Raw genomic sequence first — 26959 nt, 5'->3', positions numbered from 1 at the left:
TGGCCCCAACTGACCGAGTGCTCAGTGAATACCTCAGGCAGCAGAAACCCAAGAAAGAGGAGGGAGACGAGGAACCATCATGGAAGGACAGGCCCCTGCACGGTATGTACCACCGGCAGATAGAGGAGGTGGCTGATATCCAGAAATCCTACCAGTGGCTGGACAAAGCTGGACTGAAAGACAGCACAGAGGCACTAATCATGGCAGCACAAGAACAAGCTCTGAGCACAAGATCCATAGAGGCTGGGGTCTATCACACCAGGCAAGACCCCAGGTGCAGGCTGTGTAAAGATGCCCCAGAGACAATTCAGCACATAACAGCAGGGTGCAAGATGCTAGCAGGCAAGGCATACATGGAACGCCATAACCAAGTGGCCGGCATAGTGTACAGGAACATCTGTGCCGAGTATAACCTGGAAGTCCCGAGGTCAAAATGGGAGATGCCCCCAAGGGTGGTGGAGAATGACCGAGCTAAGATCCTGTGGGACTTCCAGATACAGACGGACAAAATGGTGGTGGCTAACCAACCGGACATAGTGGTGGTAGACAAACAGAAGAAGAGGGCTGTAGTGATCGATGTAGCGGTTCCGAATGACAGCAATATCAGGAAGAAGGAACACGAGAAGCTGGAGAAATACCAAGGGCTCAGAGAAGAGCTCGAGAGGATGTGGAGGGTGAAGGTAACGGTGGTCCCCGTGGTAATCGGAGCACTAGGTGCGGTGACTCCCAAGCTAGGCGAGTGGCTCCAGCAGATCCCAGGAACAACATCGGAGATCTCTGTCCAGAAGAGCGCAGTCCTGGGAACAGCTAAGATACTGCACAGGACCCTCAAGCTCCCAGGCCTCTGGTAGAGGACCCGAGCTTGAAGGATAAACCGCCCGCAGGGGCATGCTGGGTGTTTATACATATACATATATACATATATATACATATATATATATATATATATACACACACACACACACACACACACATACACATATATATATATATACATATATATATACACACACATATACACATATATATATATACATATATATATACATATATATATATATATATATATATATATATATATATATATATAAAACAGACAAACCAACATTACATTTTCACATCAGTTAACAGGCTCACCTCAAAGTGATTAGAACAAAGAAAGCTACCTGTTCCTTAGCATAAATGACTTAGTGGTAATTAGCATTAGGTGTCTCTGTAGTCTACCAGTGTTGGCTACCATGCAGTAGCACATTTAGGAAAATGACTGAAAGAAGGTAGGTTATTAAATCTGTACAAGCGGGTTTAGTTGTACAAGAAAGTTACTTAACAGGTAACTTTTAGTGTCAACTTCCCATTATGTACTTTTTGTGTCCTTGGGGTTTTCCACAGGTTCAACAGCTTCATTCACAACCAAATTTACAAGTTAGTGATCTTCTTCAGCCCTTGGTTACACAATGGTGCACATTTAAATGTCTTACAGACACCAATTATTCTCTGGTATGCAGTCATGTGAAACTATTTTTATTACAGGGTATCACGTCACCTTCATGTGCATGTTTGCATGCCTATGTTCCTCCTATACTGATAAAAATGAAATTGCCGTCTAAAAAAAAAGGTGCTCTGTGCTCCACTGCTCTGCTGGGGCCTTTCTATGTGAAGCATCCATGTTTTCTCTTAATACGCTGGCTTCTTCTTCTTCCCTCTTTCCAAAAACATATGTGCTAAGTTAACTGGCAATTCTGTTGCCTTGTGAACGTGAGTATGAATGGTTATCTCTGTGTTTGCCCTGTGATAGACTGGTGACCTGTCCATGATTTTCCCAAACTTTTCCGCTGGATTAATAAATAATAGCACTTTATATTAAGAATGCAAATCATATACTTAAGTCATGCTGAAGTCATGCATGACTGCTTATGACTGCATGAATTAATGACGAACAATGTTCACTCTAAGCTGAGCACGTGCGCAATTGCGCACTGCTGGCACGGTCTCTGCGCACAGAAAATCTGCGTTGCGCACAAAAAAAAAATCTAAATCTAACCTGAATTGAAATTAAAATTAATACTTTAACGATTCTGTTTTGCAGTGTTAAGTCAGTGAGTGACTGGCTGCTCCCGTATGGGATTAGAACGATGCCACCTTATCCCATAGTCCAGCCAATAATGCGATTTATATTCGTATATACGCAGCTAATCAACGTCGTTGACAGGCTATGACAGCGTCCTTATGTGCCGACACCGGTGTTTTAGCTAGCAAAGCGGCGTGGCTGATGTGGAGTGAAACACGTTAATGACAACGTGTACAACCATTGGAGATGTGAGCAGGACAGACGGAACAATAGACGGAAAAACTGTGGACTTTATATCAGTTTTTAAATTGTGTTGATAGGCCACGTAAAACCAGAGTTACGATAAAAAAAAATATCTGCACTGTTTGGTTTCCTTTCCTTACAATCGTAGTTTATATTTACTGCGGGAAGAAATGGTAAAAACAGCGTTTTATAAGAAAAAAGGCTCGAAAGCACTCTCCGCCTGTGCGCAAAAACAAACTCCACCCCCTCTCCCTTTCGTCTAAAAAAGTACCATGTCGACCAATCAAAAAATGATATGGCAACGTGACATCTAGTTATCAAGAAACGGGGGGAAGTTTTAGGAGTGACGGCAGTGCTTTGAGATGTGAGAGATTTGCAACGTTTAGCGCAAACCTTGTGTAGTTAGTGTGTAGTGTAGTCAATAGTTTTGTTGTGTGTGTCAGAACAATGAGGCGACTGCTGAATGTTACAGGTGTTACAAGAGTGATACATCTCCTGTTGTCAGGCCTGCAGGTATCAGGCTGTTGTTCTCCTTTATCTCATAGTGGACAGAAATTATTTTTTGGACTGGCACAAATATTTGTGTGGCATCAAATTTGATGCAGAACAACTGATTGTTCTGTAAATAGTTTGAGATTGTGGTGTCGCGATGAGGAATAACCGGGGACGGTAACTAAGATATTGACAACGCCACCTGGGGGAGGTCGTTACGCCCCAGGAAATATTTCTCTAGCCAATGTACGTATTGCACTGGCTACCAAAGCCCACAGACTCGTTATTAACGGCAGAGTTGAGACAAAGGAAGTTTACGAATCAAAATTTATTAAGAGGAACTACTAAAAACATAACTATAAAATCAGGAAGGCACCTAGGGTAGCAGGGTTGAGACGGCAAAATAGTTAATTAAAACACTTTATTAACAAACGATGATTAAAATGACCAGACTCCCTACCACGATGCTACCCTAAAACAATCACAGCATGATAAAAAGAATAACTAAACAAAATAGTGGAGACAGGCCACTTGAGGAGGAAACCTACAGGGAGGAGTGCCCAAGGGTGCCACCAATTACTCACCCGTGTAACTTCACTGCAGACCTCACTGTCACTCACACTAAACTCTAAATGGTGCAATCTACCTATGCCCGGTGTGTACACTCGCATGCATCGGGAAGGGGATTCCACCTCACATGCCTATAGCCCCTCAGCAAGCGGCCGCACCTCCACTAAAGCAATAAAACAAAGCATAAAACGTTACGCACATTAATAAAAGATCTACATAAAACAATTACACCCCAAAGTACTGTTATATAAAAAAAAATATAAAAGCATCACATAATTGACAAGACAACAGCAGCAGTATAGTGCAAACCAGACTGCCAAATGCCTCCTTCTTGTAGTGAAGCGCAGCTGTTTCTTATAAGCCTGCTAATTATCGGCTGGGAAGGTGTGGATGTCAGTGGTGCGTTTGTGGACATCATGTAAAATCCTACTCCAGAATCTACTTCACTACAAAATGTTTATTTAAAAATGTCTTGGCTGCATTAAAAAAAAAATAGCTGCAAAAAACTTTGTTGTTTGCCAAACTGAGTTACTTTTTTGAAGAAGTAACTATATAATTAATTGCCCAGCACTGGTCATTATATGCTATATTTTGCAGACAGGACTCTCTCCCAGACCACAGACTCATACTCATAATACAAGTCAGAGCTTTATAAAAAAAAAAGAAAAAAGTAAGTTATGTTTTCGAAATTGGAGTTCAAGTTATTTTTACTTCCAATAGTGTTAACATGCTACACAGTTCAATGACTAGATTTTTTTTTAATTTTCACTGTAAGTGGGCTAAAGCAGTTAATTAAAAGTAGTCTAACATAAATGTAAATGCTGTAATTTGACTCTTCATTCTGTAACAGTGTCCATCTGCTCCAGCTCACTAAACACAGCAGACAAGTCTGCACCCAAGAAATGATAAGCTCTAAGTCCAGCATACAGCGGCTGAGTGAATGTGGCCTGGACTCTGTGGAGGAGAATCATGGTGTCAAAGACGCTGTAGAAAGACAGAACACCTGCTGTGTGACTCAGGTACACTCCTATTCTGGAGGACTGAGGACCTGAAAACCATTCACATACTCTTTTATGACTTAATTCATAGTGACTGGAAGAACACCTTAACGCCCAGGAGTTATCATTATTTCCAAATTCACTTTCATCTCCTGTTCTCATAATGCTTTTGTATGCGACTGCTACATACATACCAGACCCACTCCACTCTACCTCCCAGTAGTGACGTCCAGTCAGACTTTCTCTGCTCAGGACCTGAGACCTATTCATGAATCTTTCAGGGTGACCTGGATATGCCTGTTTTTTACTAACAAATGTTGCCCTTCTGTTCTCTTCAGATAATAACATCCTCGTGTTTACAGTGTCTGGATCCAGTGTGAGCTGAGTTGAAAACTTTAAGAATTCAGCTCTGGTTTGTGGCTCTGGTTGTGGTACCAACACATCCACATTAATCACTGTCCGCGAAAACTTTTTGACATCCCCTCTGAAGAATGCCCTGTAGCTTATCTTTCACCTCTGACACAGCAGCCGGCACATCCCCAAAATACAGCAAATGACGGGCTGTGGGACACCGTGACTCTGAAGATTCATTGAGATCTGAGAGCAGTGGAAACATATTCAGAAACTGGGTGTGATCCTCTGTGTGAGAGAGCTTCTCCAGTTCAGTATCTTTTCTTTTCAGCTCATTGAGTTCCTCCTCGAGCTCTTCCAGAAGCTCGTTGACTCGATTTATTTCAGTTTCCTGCTGGACTCTGATCTGTTGCTTCATATCAGAGCTTCTTTTCTCAATGAGGAGAATCAGCTCACTGAATATTTTCTCAGTGTCCCTCACAGCTTTATCAGCGGACTGATTGATGGCTTCCACTTCCTGCTTATGCAAATTCACGTCTTTTTTTCTATTCTCGATTCTTTGTTGAATTTTTTCACGACATGGATCGAGGTCTTTCTGTCTTTGAGTCCTTTAAGCTGATGCTGGGACTGTCTCGTGGGCTTTATGCTCATCTATGGAGCAGGTATAACAGATACATCTGTTATCAGTGCGGTAGAAAATCTTCATTACCTCATTGTGGCGAGAGCAGATGGTATCCTGAAGCTTCTCGGAGGGGTCGACCAGTTTGTGTTTCTTTAATGCGTCTACATTATGATGAGGCTGGAGATGTTGCTCACAGTAAGAGACCAGATACTGCAGACAGGATTTGATGGCTTTAAGCTTTCTCCCACTGCAGACATCACAGGCCACATCTCCAGGTCCAGCATAGCAGTGATCAGCAGGAACAGTATACAGTCCAGTCTTTTTCAGCTCCTCCACCAACTCTGCTAACATGGTGCTTTTCTTCAGGACAGGCTATGAAGGTCTGTCTGCACTGAGGACAGCTGTGGATGTGCTTCTGATCCTGTCCATCCCAGTAGCTTTTAATACACTTCATACAGTAGCTGTGTCCACAGGGAATAGTCACAGGATCATTCAGTAGATCCAAACAGATTGAACAGCAGAGTTTGTCGCCATCAATCTGAACTCCTTGATCAGCCATTTCCCCTCTCAGAGTGTGAATAGTTCTGAGCGGAGAAGGAAGGATTCAGACTCCCACAAAAGTTGACAGGTAGCAACTGAGACGTGATCAGGCAGATTAACCCTGCAGTAACCAAACGACTTAGCAACTAAAACGACTGTTTGTTTGTTTTTTAGGTCATTTTATTTTATGCATAATAAATTTAAAAACAGCATGATTTGTGTTTATCATATATATATACTGGTTTCATTTTGTGCGGCAGGTTCATTAAACCTTTCATTCATTTTTATGCAGTTAAAAAGAATTATTGATCATCTAGTGTCATTTTAACACCAAATGAACTCTAAAATACTTTAATCAGCAACAAATTAAAGTATTAATTAAATATGCACGCTCGTGTTTAATTTGGCCACCAGAGGGGAGTAAAACATAACTACAAGATATTCTGCTACTGGGCGTATATCTATATTGGTCATTTCATCAAGTTCCCTCTAGTATATAATGTTAAAAAATGTAAAGATGGAATTCACAGCTGGAAATCGTAAATTATTTCTGAGAAGTAGAATATTAAAAATATCTATATGACTTAAGAAGCTGTAATTGGCAAATGCTGAGAATTTTGACTTAGACTTTTTGACCACATGATCTGATCCTCGTCATCGAAGTGCCATTTAATACAGTTCATACAGTAGCTGTGTCCACAGGGAATAACCAGAGGATCAGTAGATCCAAACAGATAAATCTGATAAATCCCAGAAAAAGAAATGGCATTCAAAAGTGTGTATTAATTCCTTTTATGCACATTCTTGGCAGTGACTAGAAAAGCTTAAGAAACCATCAAAAACAAAAGAAAGTGTTGCTGGAATTTTTAAAGTTTTGTGTACCCATAACTTAAAAAGCTCCAGCACTCAGCCAGTACAGTAAGTATATCCAGGTATGCTTTACTGTACTGGTAGTAAAGCCTATGCCTATATAGGGCCAAAACTGGCAGAAGAAATAAAGGTTGATGGAATAAAAAGGGACACTGGTGAAAATATTGAAAGGAATAGTAGCTCAATGTTTTTAAGAGCAGTGGAAGAGAAAGAGATTTATGACATAGTTAGAGGACTTAAGAACAAAACCAGTACAGACTGGAATGATATTGATATGGTAACAGTAAAGACAGTTATTGATGGTATTGTAAAACCATTAAAATATATATTCAACTTGTCGTTTCAAAAAGGAGTTTTTCCACAAAAAATGAAAGTTGCTAAAGTTATTCCCATTTACAAAACCGGTGAAAGGCATCATTTTACAAACTATAGACCAGTGTCAATACTCTCCCAGTTCTCTAAGATACTGGAAAAACTCTTCATAAAAAGATTGGACAGTTTTGTGGAAAAATATGAATTAATGACAGATAGTCAGTATGGGTTCAGAAACAACAGATCAACAGCTTTGGCACTGATAGATTTAATGGAAAAGATAACGGAATGTATGGATAATAAGAGGTATGCGCTCGGAGTTTTCTTAGATCTAAAGAAGGCGTTTGATACTGTTAATCATGAAATTCTATTAAAAAAACTGGAAAAGTACGGGTTTAGGGGAGTGGTTTTGGAATGGTTAAAAAGCTATGTAGGGAATAGGCAACAATATGTACAAATAAATGAATATAAATCTAATTTGATGGATATAGCTTGTGGAGTACCTCAAGGTTCAGTACTGGGTCCAAAAATGTTTATTATGTACTTAAATGATATCTGCAGAGTATCGGAGATTTTAAAGTTTGTAATATTTGCAGATGACACAAATATACTGTGTTCAGGTGTGGAATTGCCACAGGTTTTGGGGATGATCACACAGGAATTAACGATATTAAAGAAGTGGTTTGATATAAATAAATTATCATTGAATCTAGATAAAACCAAATTTATGTTGTTCGGAAACCAAAAGAAAAACATCAAAGTAGAAATATGTGTTGACAATGTATATTTAGAAAGAGTAAATGAAATAAAATTTCTTGGGGTGATCATTGACCACAAGCTCTGTTGGAAGCCACACATTACTTATGTTCGGGGGAAATTGGCACGGGGCATTGCCGTCCTGGGGAAAGCAAAGCATATGTTGGATCAGAAAGCACTGCACATTTTATACTGTGCTTTACTACTGCCATATATGAGCTACTGTGTAGAGGTCTGGGGAAACACATACAAAAGTAACACACAAACAATAACTATAATACAGAAAAGGGCCATTAGATTAATAAATAATGTGGGGTACAGGGACCATACAAATGCACTCTTTGTCAAAATGCAAGCTATTAAATTCCAAGACTTGGTGAAGCTTAAAACAGCGCAAATAATGTATAAAGTAAGAAATAAATTGCTTCCAAAAGAAATCTGTAAATTGTTCCTAGAAAGAGAAGGTGGGTATAACTTAAGAGGGAAATGGAATTTAAAGATACAAAGTGCTAGAACAACTTTAAGAACTATGTCAATCTCAATTGCAGGAGTTAAATTATGGAACAGTCTAACAGAAGAAATAAAAGACAGTCAAAACATAAAACAGTTTAAAGTAAAATATAAAAACCTAATTTTAAATAAGTATAAGAATGAAGAAAACAGGGCTAACCCAGGACAGTAATGTTGCTGGTAATGGTGTTGTGGTTCTTTTTTTGCTTTGGTTTGTTTGTTTTTCCATAACTTGTGTATCTGCAAATATACACATTCTGTATTTTTCATATGAAAGAAACTATACTGTGGTGGGGCTTGCTAATTATGATACCCCTCCAATATCAACCCATCTGCGACAATCACGTTATAGTAAGTTTGTTTTGGTGTGTATATATATATATATATATATATATATATATATATATATATATATATATATATATATATATATATACAGTGGGGCAAAAAAGTATTTAGTCAGCCACCGATTGTGCAAGTTCCCCCACCTAAAATGATGACAGAGGTCAGTAATTTGCACCAGAGGTACACTTCAACTGTGAGAGACAGAATGTGAAAAAAAAATCCATGAATCCACATGGTAGGATTTGTAAAGAATTTATTCGTAAATTAGGGTGGAAAATAAGTATTTGGTCACCTCAAACAAGGAAAATCTCTGGCTCTCACAGACCTGTAACGTCCTCTGTAAGAAGCTTTTCTGTCCCCCACTCGTTACCTGTATGAATGGCACCTGTTTGAACTCATCATCTGTATAAAAGACACCTGTCCACAGCCTCAAACAGTCAGACTCCAAACTCCACCATGGCCAAGACCAAAGAGCTTTCGAAGGACACCAGGAAAAGTATTGTAGACCTGCACCAGACTGGGAAGAGTGAATCTACAATAGGCAAGCAGCTTGGTGTGAAAAAATCAACTGTGGGAGCAATCATCAGAAAATGGAAGACATACAAGACCACTGATAATCTCCCTCGATCTGGGGCTCCACGCAAGATCTCATCCCGTGGGGTCAAAATGATCATGAGAACGGTGAGCAAAGATCCCAGAACCACACGGGGGGACCTGGTGAATGACCTGCAGAGAGCTGGGACCAAAGTAACAAAGGTCACCATCAGTAACACACTACAACGGCAGGGAATCAAATTCCGCAGTGCCAGACGTGTTCCGCTGCTGAAGCCAGTGCATGTCCAGGCCCGTCTGAAGTTTGCCAGAGAGCACATGGATGATACAGCAGAGGATTGGGAGAATGTCATGTGGTCAGATGAAACCAAAGTAGAACTTTTTGGTATAAACTCAACTCGTCGTGTTTGGAGGAAGAAGAATACTGAGTTGCATCCCAAGAACACCATACCTACTGTGAAGCATGGGGGTGGAAACATCATGCTATGGGGCTGTTTTTCTGCCAAGGGGACAGGACGACTGATCCGTGTTAAGGACAGAATGAATGGGGCCATGTATCGTGAGATTTTGAGCCAAAACCTCCTTCCATCAGTGAGAACTTTGAAGATGAAACGAGGCTGGGTCTTCCAACATGACAATGATCCAAAACACACCGCCCGGGCAACAAAGGAGTGGCTCCGTAAGAAGCATTTGAAAGTCCTGGAGTGGCCTAGCCAGTCTCCAGACCTCAACCCCATAGAAAATCTGTGGTGGGAGTTGAAAGTCCGTGTTGCTCGGCGACAGCCCCAAAACATCACTGCTCTCGAGAAGATCTGCATGGAGGAATGGGCCAAAATACCAGCTACTGTGTGTGCAAACCTGGTAAAGACATATAGTAAACGTTTGACCTCTGTTATTGCCAACAAAGGTTATGTTACAAAGTATTGAGTTGTATTTTTGTTATTGACCAAATACTTATTTTCCACCCTGATTTACGAATAAATTCTTTACAAATCCTACCATGTGGATTCATGGATTTTTTTTTTTTTTTTTTTTTCACATTCTGTCTCTCACAGTTGAAGTGTACCTCTGGTGCAAATTACTGACCTCTGTCATCATTTTAGGTGGGGGAACTTGCATAATCTGTGGCTGACTAAATACTTTTTTGCCCCACTGTATGTATGTGTGTGTGTGTGTATATACACACACACACACACACACACACACACACTTACTTTATGGTTAATACAGTAACCATAAAATCAAAAAAAGTTTGGCTTGCTTTTCATAGCCTTCCCTTTTTTTCCATTGCAAAAACCAACCAATTTATTCTGTCTCATTTCAGTATGGATTTATCCAGAGATGAGCACACGTTTTTTTTTCTGCAACATGTTATGCAGCTTGCATGTTTTAATTTTGATTGGAGCCAATCAAAAAATGTGAGACACTGTGCAGCATGGAGACAAGCATTTAAAATGCTGTGCAGTCCCACATAAAGTGGGACACCTGTCAGTATTCTGAAGAAAATTTTAAATTATAGCTAATTATGAATAAACAGCTCAGAATTCAATAGTGAGCAGACATTTAATATCAACAGTTTGAAACTTTTCACTCAAAGTATTGAGGTTCAACACCCAGACATCTGGATGGTAGGAAAACAGAAAAGAAGCTCAAATAAAGGCAGCACATTGTTCTTGTCCTCTGGGACAGACAGCTGGCACTGATCTCCGGACTGTCCTATGCCTCACAGAGCCGCCAGCTCCTGCATTAGCTTCTCCTTCTCCCGCTGCAGCTCCAAGATGCTCTGCTGGTTCTGCTCCAGCCGGTCCTCCAGCCACTGCAGCAGCGGCCCGCTCACCGCCGACATCTGGCTGCACAGGTTCTTGGTGAACACAGAGCCGTTGTGGATCTTGGTGACGGGGTCCAGGTGCGCCAGGCTGTGGATCTTGCGGTAGGTGTCCTGCTCCTCCTGGCACAAGATCCTCGGCAGCTCCACGGCCGACTCCAGGCACACCTTTCCGATGGCCTCGCGGGGCAAGACGTGGATGGGGATCTCCACACGCTCGTACTCGGAGCCCTTCTGCGCCTGCACGGACTGGAAGCAGGTGTAGAGCACCCGACCCGTCTTAGTGTTCTTGTCCTCGATGAAGCAGGAGAAGATGAGGCCCACGAAACACTGATCCAGCATCTGGTACATGGCCTGGGTGCGCACGTCGACGTGGGAGGGCCACACGGTGATGTGAGGGTGGGAGTGGTACCAGCCGACCACCCGCATCGGCCGGCTGGTCATGTCTGCCAGCCGCTCCGCCTCCGTGGAGGCCGCCGACAGCTGCTCCGGGGAGATTTCCACCCGGTCTTTCCTCTTGTCGGAGCGGCGGAGGATGATGACGGAGTGGATGTGGACAATACGAGAGACCTCCACCTCCCCGATACACAGACCCATCACCTCCTCCTTCTCTGTGCTCAGCGCGTGGTTCATGCACACCAGAAAGGCGTCGGACTCCAGGTGGACTGCGCTCACCGCCATTACTTTCCCTTAAATTCGGTAAAAGGAGGAAAAAATAAACAAATCCGAGAGACACAGCCGTACTTCCGCGTTCTTACATTCTACGCCAAAACATTCCGTGTAAGTGCAACAGCCCTCTTACACAAGGGTTCCGCCTTTCGGTACCTTTATTTTATTATCACGATTAACTAATGAGGCACTCCATTGTACAGTTAATAATATCTGCGGAGGTTATATGCATAGAATTGTTACGGTAAATTAGGGCTTCTAAAGCTTAATAAATGCGACCTAGAAAATGTCGGAAATATATTTTTTTCTGTCACTTTCAATATGAAGGTTCCCACTCCAGCAGCTTAATGTTTTAAAATTCTCAACTGACGATTGAAAGAAAAAAAGAAAAGAAAAACAAAACGTCAGATATTCATTCATTCTTTATTTCTTGCTGACATTTTTTGTCTTTCGAAACATGATTCACTGCGAAAATTGACGCCTGTGTGGAAATTGACTTTTTCAATTTAGGCCATTGTTCTAAATGCAGTTTCTAAATCAAGAAATATTGTATTTGCTCCTATCAATAATCCAATGTGTAATACTAGGTTATTTTTATAAAGACTATATTAAAAACGGAAGGCCCAAGGCAGAGACCATTGCAGCCAATCAACCCCTGACCCTGAAACATGAATCCAATGCGCCTCAAATAATCCATATTCTTTGTAAGATAGGTGCATTAAAATGCTCGGTTAGCTTAATTAGTTCAGTGGCTCCCACTAGTAGAGTAAAGCCTTGTAGACACCTAACACCGGCAGCTCCCTGGGCCATAGTCATACCGATCATTCAAAGTGGCCACGCTTCTAATTCCACGTATTAACCAAATGCATGACTTATGCAAGAAGAATCACATTACAGTTCTTTAAGAATATGAACTGAGCTTTTGGATAAACAGAATTCAAATGGATGACTTATTAAAAATCTTACGGTATTTATGAAAGAAGATGAAGAAGGGGAGGGGACTTTTGGTGTGGCCAGTAAAGAAATTACACTTTATGGCATGTAACTTTTACAAGTTTTATTGTGTTTCTTACACACTTTGTCTTAGCAGCGCAAAAATATTCCACACAACCAACGGAGTCCAAAGCACACGCAAAATCACCCCCAAGTTTCTGAAGAAGCCAAAATAAAACCTTGTCAAATATGTTACCTGACTTGGTCTTTGGGGTGACATTAAGAGAAACCACACATCGTTAAGCAGCCCTGCATACAATGACACAACAAATTTGTTCATCTCTTGTGTCCTGCATGCTAAACATTTGACCCATCCAACAAAAATATAAAGGTGAATATAAGAAGCAATTAAAAAAAAAAAAAGCTTTGAATATAAGCAATAAAAACTATACTGTCTTGTACATCTTTATGGTTATAAATACCCAATTATTAGCACAGACGCATTGTGATTAAATGCTTCCTGGCTCCATTTAAAGCTCATAATGGCAGAGTCATCACAGTAACAGCATTTAGGACAAAGCCATATTCTTCATACTGAAGGGAAAGCATTGACAAAATCAAATATTTAAAAATAAAACTGTATTAAAATCGTTTTTACAGTAAAAGATACAAACACAAATTATACTGTGCTTTAAAATAGATCCATATTTCTGTATTGAAAATAAAGATTATAAATCACGGTTTTAATTGCAAAAGATGTTACACACTTAACAAGGATTGTGCAAATATTCACATACAACAAAACACACGGTTTAAACATTTCAAGCAACGTCTCTTCACTGTGCAAATGTTAAAATACATTTGAAAGTAACTGCTCTTTGACTACAGAGTTTGTATTTTAAGCTAATAATACTGGAGTGTAAACATGTGAAGAAAAGACTTGTGTCTGAAAACACACAAAGTCTTGAGCTTTAGCAAACTATGAAATAAATCACTGGATCTTCTTTACACTTGGTTTTAAAACCAGTCTCGGCTCAGTCCAAGTTTAAATGTGCTTTTCTATTTTTTAATAATTATCATAAACCTGACATGTGTTTAAAAAACTAAAACAAACAAACAAACAAAAAACATGATTTAACAGTTTAGTTATCAAAAAGAAAACATATCACAAAACAAACTGATTTCTGTAAACCTGCTGACACCCCCTCCACACCCACTATCACTTTACTTTAGTTGACTCACTTCCATGTTTGCTTTATTTAATTGCTCTGGAGATTTAGGAATGCCTGCTAATGTAAACAGGAGATGACAGCACAACTCTGTTTAGGCAGAGCAGAAGTGTTGCAAAATATGAAGGTGGGATATATTAAGTTTTGTTTTTTTTAAAAAAAAGAAGAAGCTTTGCTGAATTTTCTTCTCTTTAGGAGATTAGTATGTTAACTCTAATATATATGTTTGTGTCAAATTATTCACAGAAGCATGGTTACATAGAAAAGTGTCCTACCTTTGTTTCAGTTCATTGAAAGCATCACCCTTTTAGTGGCTATACAACAGGAACAAAGACAAAGATAAAGCTGCTGTGATAAGCTGAAATGAAAACTGGCCAACATGCCACCTGACTGGACTCTAATGGATCACCTTTGATGCAATTTAAAGAGAAATATTGTATTGACCCACTGTGAGGCTTCTACTATTTAAATTTAAATCAATGCAGGCAGTGATGGGTAATAAAATATTTAACTTTATGTTTGGTTCATTCAAACTATTTAGTGCCATTTGAGTCCCCATGACAGAATCTATGTATTTTGTATAAAACGGTCAAATAATTATTTCTAAAAGCTTTCTTTATGCCTTTAACCCTCTTCTACCATAGAAACAACCATATGTGTCCACAAATATTTTTTTACAGTAATCACTGACTTTTAGCACAAGTAGCTTGAGCTGCTATGTCCCCAAATTGTGTCTTTGTTCAAGTTTAGTTATGGTTTTCAAGATTATTGTTACATATCCTTATTTATAATCTTCAGATGCTTTTTTGTTTGTTTGGTTTTTTTGCTATTAATACATCTTTTACTGCCTAAAGTCTTTGCCTGTCCCTCAGTTACTCTCATGGAAATCACTGATTTTCAGCACAACTTACACAGGACTTACAGGCACTAGTATTGTTTTTAGCTCGCACAGCTCAGCAGCAGCAGCAGCAGGAGCATCAGAAGAAGCAAAAACACCAAGACCCTGATACAGCGGCTGAGTGAATGTGGTCTGAACTCTGTGGAGGAGATTCACCGTGTCAGAGACGCTGTAGAAGGACAAAATACCTCCACTGTGATCCAGGTACACGCCTATTCTTGAGGACTGAGGGCCTCTGATTAAAGTGCTGGTGGCATTGTGTCTGAACTGATAACTGTTATGAAAACACTCTAAAGCCCAGGATTTGTCATCATTTCCAAATCCACTTTCATACCCTGTTCTTCTGATATCTTTGTAGGTAACCGCTATTGAAACTTCAAATGACTTCTTCTCCACCTCCCAGTAATGACGTCCACTCAGGCTCTCTCTGCTCAGGACCTGAAACATGTCAGTGAATCTGTCTTGATGACTGGGATATAACTGTTTTTCACTCATCACAGTTGCTTTTCTGTTCCCTTCAGATAGTGACAAGTGTGTGTTTGCTGTGTTTGGATCCAGTGTGAGTACTTGTGAGTGTTGTAAACATTCTGCTCGGGTCTTAGGCTCTCCTGATGGTACTGAAACACTAACTTCTTTCTCTATCAGTGAAATTTTGGTGGAAGTATCGGTAAAAATCGTGTGTAGTTTTTCTTTGGCCTTGTGCGCAGCTAGTGTCACGTCCTCGAAGTACTGCAGAAGATGCATGTTAATCCTGCGTGGGTCGGTTCCCTGATTTATGCATGTCAAAGAGGAGTAATTTTGAATAAAAGTTGCATGATCTTTTCTATGTGACAGCTGCTCAAGCTCAGCATCTCTCCTCCTCAGCCACCTGAGCTCCTGCTGCAGCTTGGCTCGAAGCTCTTTGGCTCGACTGACTTTTGTCTTCTGCTGGGATTTAATCTGCAACTTCACATCAGACCTCATGTTGTTGATAAGATGAAGCAACTGAGTAAAGATCTCCTCACTTTCCTTGAGAGCCTTATCAGCAGAATAATTGATGGCATCCATCTCATGCTGAAGCACCTTCATATCATTCTCTCTGTCCTGGATTCTCTTTTTAATCTTTTGTTGACTTGAAACAAGCTCCCCCTCCCATTTACTGCGTTTTTCCGAGGCCAAGATCATGCCGTGGTGTTTGTGTTCATACACTGCGCAGAGAAGGCAGGTACACTTCTGGTCTGTGCGGCAGAAAAGCTTCAAATCTTTACCGTGACAAGACCAGATGTTCCCCTGGAGCTTCCCTGATTGTTTGATGAGCTTGTGTTTTTTATAGGCAGGGGATTCATAGTGAGGGTGTAAGTGTTGCCCACAGTAAGAGACCAGACGCTCCAGACAGGATTTGGTAGCTTTCAGCTTCCTCCCAGAGCAGACATCAAAGGTCACATCTCCAGGTCCAGCGTAGCAGTGATCAGCTTGGAGTTCAGTCATCTGCAGCTCTTCCACTAACTCTGCCAAGACAGTGTTTTTCACCAGAGCAGGCCTCGGTGTGAAGGTCTGTCTGCACTGAGGGCAGCTGTGGGTTTTCTTGTGATCTTCCTCATCCCAGTGATGTTTAACACAGTTTGTACAGTAGCTGTGTCCACAGGGAATAGTCACCGGATCCTTCAGCAGATCCAAACAGATCGAACAGCAGAGCTTTTTCTTCTCTACTTGAATATGTTGCTGCTCCATTTCACGAAGAGACACAGAATGTGAAACAGTTTCCCTTTCTTATACACACACCAACGTGCACAGACAGATAGGCACACACACGTAGAAAATACAGACCAAAGCTTAGTTCTCCTTTGTCATGTGCCTCTGCTTCTCTGAAATGAATGAACATTTATATGTTCATGTTTCCAACACCCAGCCCCTTTCCACCAGTGCAGTAAGAGGCAGGAAGTTGCAGACATGAAAGCTGTGGGGGAGGCTGTAACAGGAATCCGGAGATGACTAAGGAGTTAGTCACATCCATTTCCTGGAAGGGACAGCATGTATTTACATTCCTGCCGCATAAAATTAATTCATCATGTTTGTTTTCATTTTTTGCAATACACTTTATCCTTTTATAGAAGCTGTTCAAGTTTGCCAATGATGCCTAAACACTCCAGTCAGGACTTAGCCAGTTATGTCAGCCTTACATGAATATTGCCATGATATCATGTTTTACTTTTGCCACATGTGGCACAGTGTGATGGGCTCGAATAATCCATTTGAACCCTTATGAACTCACTGCCCATTTAATTGTTATGTTAATGCTACACTAGATGTAGATTAATCTCACAGCCTGTCAGCCATATCAAACTATTCTAAAATAAACTTTAAGCTATTTGACTCCACACAGGAGTGCCCTATTTAGGGGGAAGTTGGGACAATATTAAGGCCCTGTGACTGACAAAAGCCCCCAAATAATGATAGAAATTTAGATTATTAAGAAACATTACACCCTCCGATGCACTCCAGTGAAAAAGTATTTGACACCTTCCTGATTTCTTGGATCTTCTTAGCTCTTCAAGGCAATTTTAATATTAGTCAAATATAACCCAAGTAAATACAGAATGCAGTTTTTAAATGATAATTAAATTTTTTAAGGGAGACACCTACCTAAACACCTACCTGACCATGTGTGGAAAAAGTAATTGCCCCTCTTGTTAAATCGTGGATTCACTGTGATTAGCTACAGCTCCATTCATACACAGGCCTGATTACTGCCAGGCCTGATAAATCAAGAAATCAGTGAAGTAGACTAAAAGATCTCAAAAAGCAACACATCCTGCCATGATCTAAAGAAAGAGCTAAGAAATAAAATCATTGAGGTTTATTGGTTCTGGAAAGGGTTGCAAAGCAATTTCTAAGGGTTTGGGACTTCAGCGAACCTTGGTGAGAAAATTTATAACAATGATGAACCTTCCCGGGAAAGGCCAGTCTACAAAAAAACCTCAAAAAGCACATCAATGACTCATCCGGGAGGTCAACAAAGAACCCAGAACAGCATCTAAGGAACTGCAGTCCTCACTTGCCTCACTTAAGGTCAGTGTTCATGTTTCAATAACTCAATAACTAACAAATAAGAAAGAGACTGGGCAAAAATGGCATCCATGGGAGAGTGAAATTCGCTGCTTACCAAAAAGAACACAATTATTTTAAAAAATAAATCTTGATGATCTCCAAGACTTAAAATATTCTGTGGACTGACAGGCCAAAATTTGAACTTTGGGAGGTTTTATGTCCCGTTACTTCTGGCATTAAAAAAAATAGAGCATCATAACAGCAAACATGTTGGTGGTATTGTGATGGCCTGGGGCTGCTTTCCTGCTTCAAGACCTGGATGACTTCCCATAACTAATGGAACCATAAATTCTGCTCTCTACCAAAAACTCCTGAAGAAAAGCTTCTGACCATCACTTCCTGAAGTGCACTAGGGTTATACGACATTACAATGATCCAAAATACACCAGCATGTCTGCCTCTGAATGTAAACATAAATTTAAAAAAAAAGAAGTTTGGAGTAGCACCATGTGAGGGATTATAACCATATTTTCATTATGCTTCCACAATGACAATAAAGACTCTTGAATGTGGTGCATAAAATGAAAAGAAAGTAAAACATGACAGAGAAAAGAATCAAGTCCTTATTAAACAGCTATCTTGAAATACTGCTGTGCTCTTATTGGGCAGTTCTTCTTCTTGTTGTTGTTGTTGTTTTTACTTAAATTCATGGATCTTCCAAGTTCTTACATAGATTTTAACCCCTGTGTGGCCCTTTAAAAATGCACCCCTTCCGAGCCCTGGGGACCATAAATGGTCCCGCCCCAAAAGTGCAATAAAAAGATTATATATTCATATTTTTTTCCACTTTAAATTGGTCAGTCTTTTAAAACTACTTCTCCCTGAAATATTCATATAAAGTTTTAATTATATTTTCGTTGTTTTAACCCTTTAAATCCCAGTTTTATTACATGAGCGCCGTTTTTTAGCCCCAAAAAACAAAAAACTAAATATTTTCCAAAAAAAACATTTGAAGTAATATTTCTTTGTTATTATAATTAGGCCTTTAGATGGACTAAAGATTGGCACCAACAGTCATTTCGATCGCCTTTTTTTTTTTTTTCAGGACCAGAAAATGGTCTCCAGGCGGCAAATGCTCCTCCTCTAGGCCGAAATAAGTGCATGTTGCCGGGGTAAGTCGCGACGATCACCGGGGCACGATCACCGGGGACTGCTTTTTCCAGCCCACACGTCCGATACCACGTGACAACAAATACGTCATTTCCTGTCAGCGGGCGAAGCCGCTGCTGCACGCCGGAAATGAGGCTTCATTTCCCGCAGGTCTGTCCAAGAAGCCCGCTGTTTTCCAGCAGGGATCAAATGTGGAGCAAGGGCGCCACCCGGTGGACAAATAAAAAAATTACAACTCTAAGGCTCATAGACCAAAACGAAGCGGAAACATGAGTAATCACCAAGACATTAACGGTAATAATTCTGCAGTGAAAAATAGCGTTTATAATGGAAGTCAATGGGGACCAAAAATGGTCCCCAGGGCTCTAAGAGGATGTGTATTGTTAGCTTAGCCACTGAAGCTAATTTAAGGAAGTCAGACTTGAATTTTGAAATGAAATTATGCCAAACTTTTTTTTAGAGAATTTGGCTATATTCCATTCAACACAGTGCAAATGGCTTGTAACTGAAAACCTAAAGGGACCATTTATGGTCCCAGGGCCACACAGCTTGTTGAGTCATGTCTCTGCCTTATAAAGGCTTCATCTAGTATTGACAAAGAAAGAGAAGTGAGTGGTCCTAAGTGAAAATGCTGACTGTGAAAGCACTTGGCTTTCTTTGTGCGATGACGGAGGCACAGAAGTCCACCCCCCCTCTCTCTCTCTCTCTCTCTCTCTCTTTGTCTCTCTCTTTTGTAAGTCTTTCTAAAAGGAGGTGAGGCTATTTTGTAAGGTGGATAAAAAAAAATAAAAAAAGGTTAAACACTGTATTTATCTTCCAAATAATGGTTCTTGTAACAAAATAAGCCAATAACCAATGAAATCTTATGGTAAATTTTGTGTCTGTTGCTTTGATGTAGAGTTAAATATGGTTGTATACTGACATTTAGTGGTGGTAACACAGAACTGCAGTTAATTTTGGTCAAAATTTTGCAGGTTTAGTTTAGTTAACTTAAGTATAAAAATATATTGTAACAGAGACTGTAGGAAGGATGAGATTACAAATTGCATTATATCAAATAGCGATTTCCGATGTAGGCACAATTTTGCATGCCTTTTACATCTTGTCAGGGCTGTCATGGTCTGTGGTGGGTGCTTCATTGCTCTGTGACTCCACACCATGACCACCCATTTGGTGGTTAGTCTTGTTATGTCGCGTGTTTCACCACCAGGCGTCCCCATTGCCTACGTTTCACTGTGTGTCATTCACGTTATCACTTTTTATCCTTTTCTGAGTTCTTGAAAGCAAACGTCAGCAGTGTTAAATGACTGGACCGTTTTTAACAGCGTCACCAAGCTCAGTACACTAAACACTATATGTGTGTGTGTGTGTGTGTGTGTGTATATATATATATATATATATTAGGGGTGCAACGATACACAAAATTCACGGTTCGGTTCGGTTCGATACTTTGGTGTCACGGTTCGATATTTTTTCGATACAAAAAAAATGTTCATGCCTTTTTAATTTGTCATTTATTAAAATTATAAATATATATTTTAACTCAAAAGTACAGTTTTTAAATTTAATGTTGCTGAAACAAAAATAATTAAAAAAATAAATATATCTGATTGAGGAATCACTCATCTTTGGAAAAGAGAGTTTATTACAGAGAAATGGCTCTTTCCAAAATAAAAGCTATACTATACGCTTCTTCTGGGCTATATTCTCAGCAGCATATTGTAGCGGGTCAGGGCTGTTCGGGGTTCTGTTTGTACAGTTATGTTTTGTTTATGTTGCCATAGTGACGGGTGACGCCCTCTTGCTGCGACGGTGTGTCCTTCCGGGGTCAGAGGGCGCCCTGTGTGTTGTTGTTGTTGTTGCTGTGCGGTTGCCGCGCTGAGCAGTTAGCTAGCGGCAGTGTTCTTCTGCAGATGTCAATAAACGGCTGTGCTCCCTGGCTAGCTCACGGGAAGCAAGACCAAACAACACCTCCGTCTCCTCGTTGTCTGAGCTCGCCACATTGGTGTCAGAAGTGGGATGATGGTGGCACCCCATGTTCTGACCCGAGTGACTTTTCCCCCGCCTGTCGTGACCGGCGGTGCGCCAAAAGAAGGCACCTGGATATTTGCAAAGTGAAAGCAAAAAACAAGCGCAAATTCAAACGCGATTTCAATATGTCACATATTGACAGTGGCTCACCGATGCCAATGACATAATTACCCAGCTACATTTCCGAAAGAATGCAAAAGCATTGACATATATTTTTCCTTCCTACAATAGAACGACGGGCAGGGCAGAGATAGATTTTGGTAGCCCGACTGGAAAAATCGCTAGCCCGATTTTGCAAGCCCTGTGTTACAGGCATGGCCCTTTAAGGATGAAGCCTGATGGGAAATGTATTCGGGATGTGTGTAGCGGGACTGCCTGGTGTGTGTGTGTGTGTGTGAAGAGAGAGAGCAGAGAAGGGGAAAAAGTAACGGTTAGCTACAGAAGAGACGGAAAGAAAATAAATAAAAGGAATATAATAACTCCCTCGACAGCCAGAGTTGTGTCGGCGATGCTCGCTGTGAGTAAACTGTTTCAGCCCACTGTACGCGGTGTTCGTGCCTTAGAGAAGAAATAAAGTTCGGTGAAGCAGTTTCCTACGCCTCCTTCGATCTTTTTGCTAGCGGAGTTGACCTGTATAGTAAGCTGTTGCCGGCTACCAGTCAGTTACGGAACCTTCAAGTAACTGCCAGAGGTTTCCTTACTACGGTTCGGGGCCGCGGATCTGGCGCGGTAACACCTGTATCTGATTGAGGAGTCACTCATCTTTGGAAAAGAGAGTTTATTACAGAGAAATGGCTCTTTCCAAAATAAAAGCTATACTATACGCTTCTTCTGGGCTATATTCTCAGCAGCATATTGTAGCGGGTCAGGGCTGTTCGGGGTTCTGTTTGTACAGTTATGTTTTGTTTATGTTGCCATAGTGACGGGTGACGCCCTCTCGCTGCGACGGTGTGTCCTTCCGGGGTCAGAGGGCGCTCTGTGTGTTGTTGTTGTTTTTTTTGGGGGGTTTTTTGTTGTTGTTTTTTTTCTTTTATTAGTAATATAAACATACAAACAAAATGCACCATATATTACAGATTCAGAGAATAAACATTTCTTACATATTAGCAACTTTCATATATAGTGAAAATAAAATATAAAGATGGGGTCACATAAATTAACAGATTATTAACTCACTAAATCAAAATCTTCTACAAAGGAAACAAAAAAAGCAGCCTTTTTCTTTTTAACTAAAGTCAAAGATTTAACCAACAGGTTTAGGTCGTTTTTCCAGTGAGCCAGTGTTGGTTTAATCTTAAAAAAGCGACATTTATGTATAAAATACTTACACAAGATTAATAACACATTAACACCATAATTAGCTTTCTTTTCTTTCAAAAACACTCCAAACATTATCATATTTAAGGTAAATGGGGTAATTTGAATCCCACTGGAATAAAGCCAGGTATGAAAATCCAACCAAAATATTTGTATAAAATTGCACAAAAAGAATAGATGGTCCAAATCCTCCTCTTCTGTTTCACAAAATACACAATTACCCGTTTCTATTTTGAATCTATCACTAAGGAGTCTATTTGTCGGGTAAATTTTATTCAAGATTTTAAATTGGACTTCTTTCCCTTTAGGAGGGATAGGGAAGGTGATATAATCAGTTCTTATTTTTTCAATTTCTTCCCTTTGGAAATCTTTTAATATGTAATTACGTCTAAGTAAATTTGGAGAATAAAGCCTCCTTAATGAAGATCTAAGAAACTTATTGTTGCATTTAACATCACAAAACCGAATACCATCTATATATAATTGCCTTAACTTGGGGGAGATGTCAGAATATATTATATCATTTACAACTATGTTTTTAAGTGACAATGGAATGGATTTTATAACCCGATTAAATTTACTTTTAGAACATTGGATATTAAACTTTTGGCAAAAATCTTGATGTCCTAGAACATGTCCTTCCTCATCTACAAAATGGGCAATTGCCCAAACACCTTTTGATAACCAATCTTGAATAAAAATAGATTTTCTGTTCATCAGTATATATCTATTGTTCCAAATTGGGCTATTATGTGGAGTGAAATTATGTTTAAATAACATTTTCCAATAAAGAAGGACCTGTTTATGGAATTCAGAGAGTTTAGCAGGTAGCTTAGTAATTTCAAAGTCACACTTTAGGAGAAAGTCGATACCCCCTAGTGTGTTAAAGACCTTACTTGGTATAAAAAACCAAATGGAGTGTGGATTATTTAGGAAGGATTTTAACCATTTAAGTTTCAAAACACCATTCATTATGTCAAAATCAATTGCGTTTCCACCGCCTTCAATGTATGGTTTAACCAAATCATCTTTAGATATATAATGGCACTTATTCCTCCAAATAAAATTAAAATTCAAGCTATTAATTGTTTTAATAACTTTATTCGATATTGATAGAGAGTAAGCTGGATATATAAATCTAAATAAACTATCCATTTTGGTTAATAATATTCTTCCAAAAATTGTGATGTCTCTTTGTAACCACTTATTTAGGATTGTCTTACATTTGTCAACATTATCTAAAATATTTACTTTTTCTAAGACTTTGTGATCTTTTGAAATTGTGATGCCCAAATATTTTACCTCCTTCTTCACCTTTATATCGTACAGTAATTGTGAATTACACTCCTTTAATGCCAATAATTCACATTTATTTAAATTTAACTTTAAGCCTGAAGCTTTTGAGAATGTAGTGATTATTTGTTTTACCAGGGGAATCTGATGTTCATTTTTTAAGAAAAGAGTAGTGTCATCCGCAAGTTGACTAATTATTAAAGAATTGTCCATAATCTCAATTCCGGCAACGCTGCTGTTTTTAATTAGAATTGCGAGCATCTCCACAACCATTATGAACAACAACGGAGAGCTTCCACACCCTTGCCTAATTCCTCTTTTGACGCTAAATCTTTTACCAGTGCCATAGCCTAATGACACAGAGCTATTTATATCATTATACAGTATATCTATTATCTTCCTAAATTTATCCCCAAATCCAAATCGAGTTAGTGTTTCTAAAATAAAAGGATGTTCTACTGAATCGAAAGCTTTATAAAAGTCCAAGAAAAGAATAAAACTGTCATCACTAATCAGATCATTGTAGTCCAGTAAGTCTAAAACCAATCTGATATTATTATGAATGTTCCTGTCTTTCAAAAACCCTGATGTGTCTCACTAATTATACTTGAAACCCCTTGTTTGAGCCTTGTTGCAACTGAGCTAGAGAAAATTTTATAATCTGTATTTAATAAAGTTATGGGCCAGAAAGGCTCCCGTGCTGTCATCGCCGTGGACCGGCTCTACGTGGACGGACAGCTTTACCGCGACCTCGGCACCACACCGTGGTTATATTAACTGCACTCCAGATAAGAACCCGCTACACTCTTTTCTTATTCATTCACACTCTCTCCTTTAACATGAGTTTAAGCTAGTAATATCAATATGATGTCATAGCAGATATAACACCGTCACCCTCCGTCATTGCTTTAATTGGAATGTTTCCGTTTCGTTTCTTTTTTTTTGTTGTCGCTCACAGTTCATGTGGTTTCTTTCTTTCTCTTGTCTTTCACTGCTGTGGTCACCTACTTCCCCACTCACCTACAAACAACACCCTCTATTTCTCCATATTTTCACAACACGATCACGCAAACACATCAGCTCAACGGCAGCACATTCACAACAGCCTCACAGCACGCACAGACTTGCTGGACACATAAGCAAGCCACGCTTGTTCATATTAGTGAATATTCACACACATAGTCAGACTTATGGAGTCTCTCACCACACTTCTTTTTCTCTTTCTATTTACAAACAAGGGATGTTTCCATATTCTCTCCACCTGTCTAAACGAAACACCCAGCATACATCATTAGACATACACGCACAATTAAGGGCATGCTGAGGTTTGTCACATGGAATGTAAATGGAGCTGGCACCAGAGGAAAGAGGTTAAAAATATTTAACCAGCTTAAAAAACTACAGGCAGATGTTGTTTTATTACAAGAAACTCACAAACCTGTCACAGGTTTAAATGAACTTAAAACACCTGAGTTTCCTAACGTGTTTGCAGCCGGTTATAATTCTAGACAACGGGGAGTAGCAATTTTAATACATAAAAATGTTAATTTTACAGTACTCGATACAGTTATAGATCCAGAGGGTAGATTTCTAATTATTAAACTATCAATATTGAACAAAAAACTATGTATTGTTAGTATATATGGTCCAAATGTTGATGAACCCTCATTCTTCCACGGTTTTTTTAGTGCACTCTCTGAACACCTTGATTGCACACTCATTCTTGGCGGTGACCTCAACCTTGGACTAAATGAAGAAATGGATAGGCTCAACACAACAGGAACTCAGCGTAATTGGCAGTCCACAAATATAATCAAACAGTATATGAACGACTTTGGTCTTTGCGATGCATGGCGCTCTCTTCACCCCACCAGTAAGGAATATACTTTTTTCTCGCATGTTCATCACTCTTACTCTCGTCTGGATTATTTTTTGGTCAGCAGCTCACTGCTGTGTGACATTTCAGACACTGAGATTCATCCTATAGCTGTCAGCGATCATGCTCCTGTATCTTTAACACTAATGCACAAGAATAATACTACGCCAAGTAAAAACTGGATATTTAATATATCACTACTTAAAGATGAAGACTTTATTAAATACTTTAAAAAGGAATGGACTTCATATTTAGACTTTAATGACACTCCCGGAATATCTGCTTCTGTTCTATGGGAAGCAGGGAAAGCTGTGATGAGAGGTAAAATAATTTCTTTCTCATCACACAAAAAGAAAGAAGAAAACAAAAATATTCAGGAATTAGAAAAAAACATCAAATCACTAGAAGAAGCCTACGCGTCCCACCAAGATCAGGAAACATTGAACAAAATATGCAAAACAAAACTAGAATTAAATGAAACTATTAATAAAAAAACACAATTCCTTATACAAAGACTTCGCTTGCAGAATTTTGAACACAGTAACAAATCAGGTCGATTTCTAGCTAACCAGCTAAAAATAAATAAAGAAAAAATAACTATATGTGCTGCTAAAGATTTATCGGGGAACACAATATATGATCCTGGAAGAATAAACAACATTTTTAGGGATTTCTATGAAACTTTATACTCACCACAAATAAACCCATCTAAAAATGAAATTGATCTGTTTCTTGACAACGTAACTCTTCCAAAATTACTAGACAGTCAAGCAATGGAACTGGATTCGCCACTGACGCCAAGTGAACTCCAGGAAGCCCTGATAAGTATGCCCAATAATAAGGCTCCAGGTCCAGACGGCTTCCCTGCAGAATTCTACAAAGAATTCTGGACAATTTTGGCACCAGTATTCCACAGCATGTTGCAGGAAATCGAGGAAAAGGGCAGACTACCACCAAATATGAATTCTGCCAACATTAGTCTCCTGCTAAAACCAGGCAAAGACCCTTTATTTCCCTCAAGCTATCGTCCAATTTCTCTTTTAAATGTAGACCTTAAAATAATCTGCAAAGCTTTCTCAAAGAGATTAAAGAAAATGACCCCCCTCTTAATTCATCCTGACCAAACTGGTTTCATAAAAGGTCGGCACTCCTCAACAAACACTCGTAGATTACTTGATTTAATAGACTACTCATACGATAAAAACATCGAAACCATAATATTATCTCTAGATGCAGAAAAAGCATTTGACAGAGTTAATTGGAAATTTTTATTCGCAACTTTACACAAATTTGGTTTTGGAAACTCTTTCATAAACTGGATAAGAATATTATACAATTCCCCAACGGCTCGTATCAGAACAAATGACCAGACATCCTCCAGCTTCTGTCTCCTGAGGGGCACCAGACAGGGATGCCCACTCTCCCCTTCACTTTTTGCAATTTTTATCAAACCTCTAGCAGC

General features: G+C 39.6%; 2 protein-coding genes and 1 pseudogene across 2 annotated transcripts; all 3 read right to left on the bottom strand.

Annotated features, from left to right (window-relative positions):
- Window positions 1-4209: 4209 nt before the first annotated feature.
- LOC146570494 (tripartite motif-containing protein 16-like) lies at window positions 4210-5903 on the bottom strand (annotated as a pseudogene).
- Window positions 5904-10773: 4870 nt separating this feature from the next.
- brcc3 (BRCA1/BRCA2-containing complex, subunit 3) lies at window positions 10774-11844 on the bottom strand. Its single transcript, XM_085278952.1, has one exon. It carries the CDS (start codon window positions 11733-11735, stop codon window positions 10953-10955), a length of 783 nt encoding a protein of 260 aa, XP_085135078.1. The 5' UTR covers window positions 11736-11844; the 3' UTR covers window positions 10774-10952.
- Window positions 11845-14549: 2705 nt separating this feature from the next.
- Window positions 14550-16519, bottom strand: LOC146570492 (E3 ubiquitin/ISG15 ligase TRIM25-like). The gene has a single exon (XM_085278944.1). The coding sequence runs from the start codon at window positions 16491-16493 to the stop codon at window positions 14793-14795; it is 1701 nt and encodes a 566-aa protein (XP_085135070.1). The 5' UTR covers window positions 16494-16519; the 3' UTR covers window positions 14550-14792.
- Window positions 16520-26959: the final 10440 nt, after the last annotated feature.

This window comes from Mchenga conophoros, linkage group LG7 (assembly GCF_057382185.1).
Source record: "Mchenga conophoros isolate Kocher_MC1m ecotype Shallow Benthic linkage group LG7, M_conophoros_male_GT1.1, whole genome shotgun sequence".
Classification (NCBI taxonomy): Eukaryota; Metazoa; Chordata; class Actinopteri; order Cichliformes; family Cichlidae; genus Mchenga; species Mchenga conophoros.
The sequence above is the reverse complement of the archived record's forward strand: the minus strand, read 5'-3'. Positions and strand labels throughout refer to the sequence as shown.

Excerpts from the sequence above, each read along its gene's own strand:
- brcc3 (XM_085278952.1), bottom strand. The coding sequence starts at position 11,735 with ATGGCGGTGAGCGCAGTCCACCTGGAGTCCGACGCCTTTCTGGTGTGC.
- LOC146570492 (XM_085278944.1), bottom strand. The coding sequence starts at position 16,493 with ATGGAGCAGCAACATATTCAAGTAGAGAAGAAAAAGCTCTGCTGTTCG.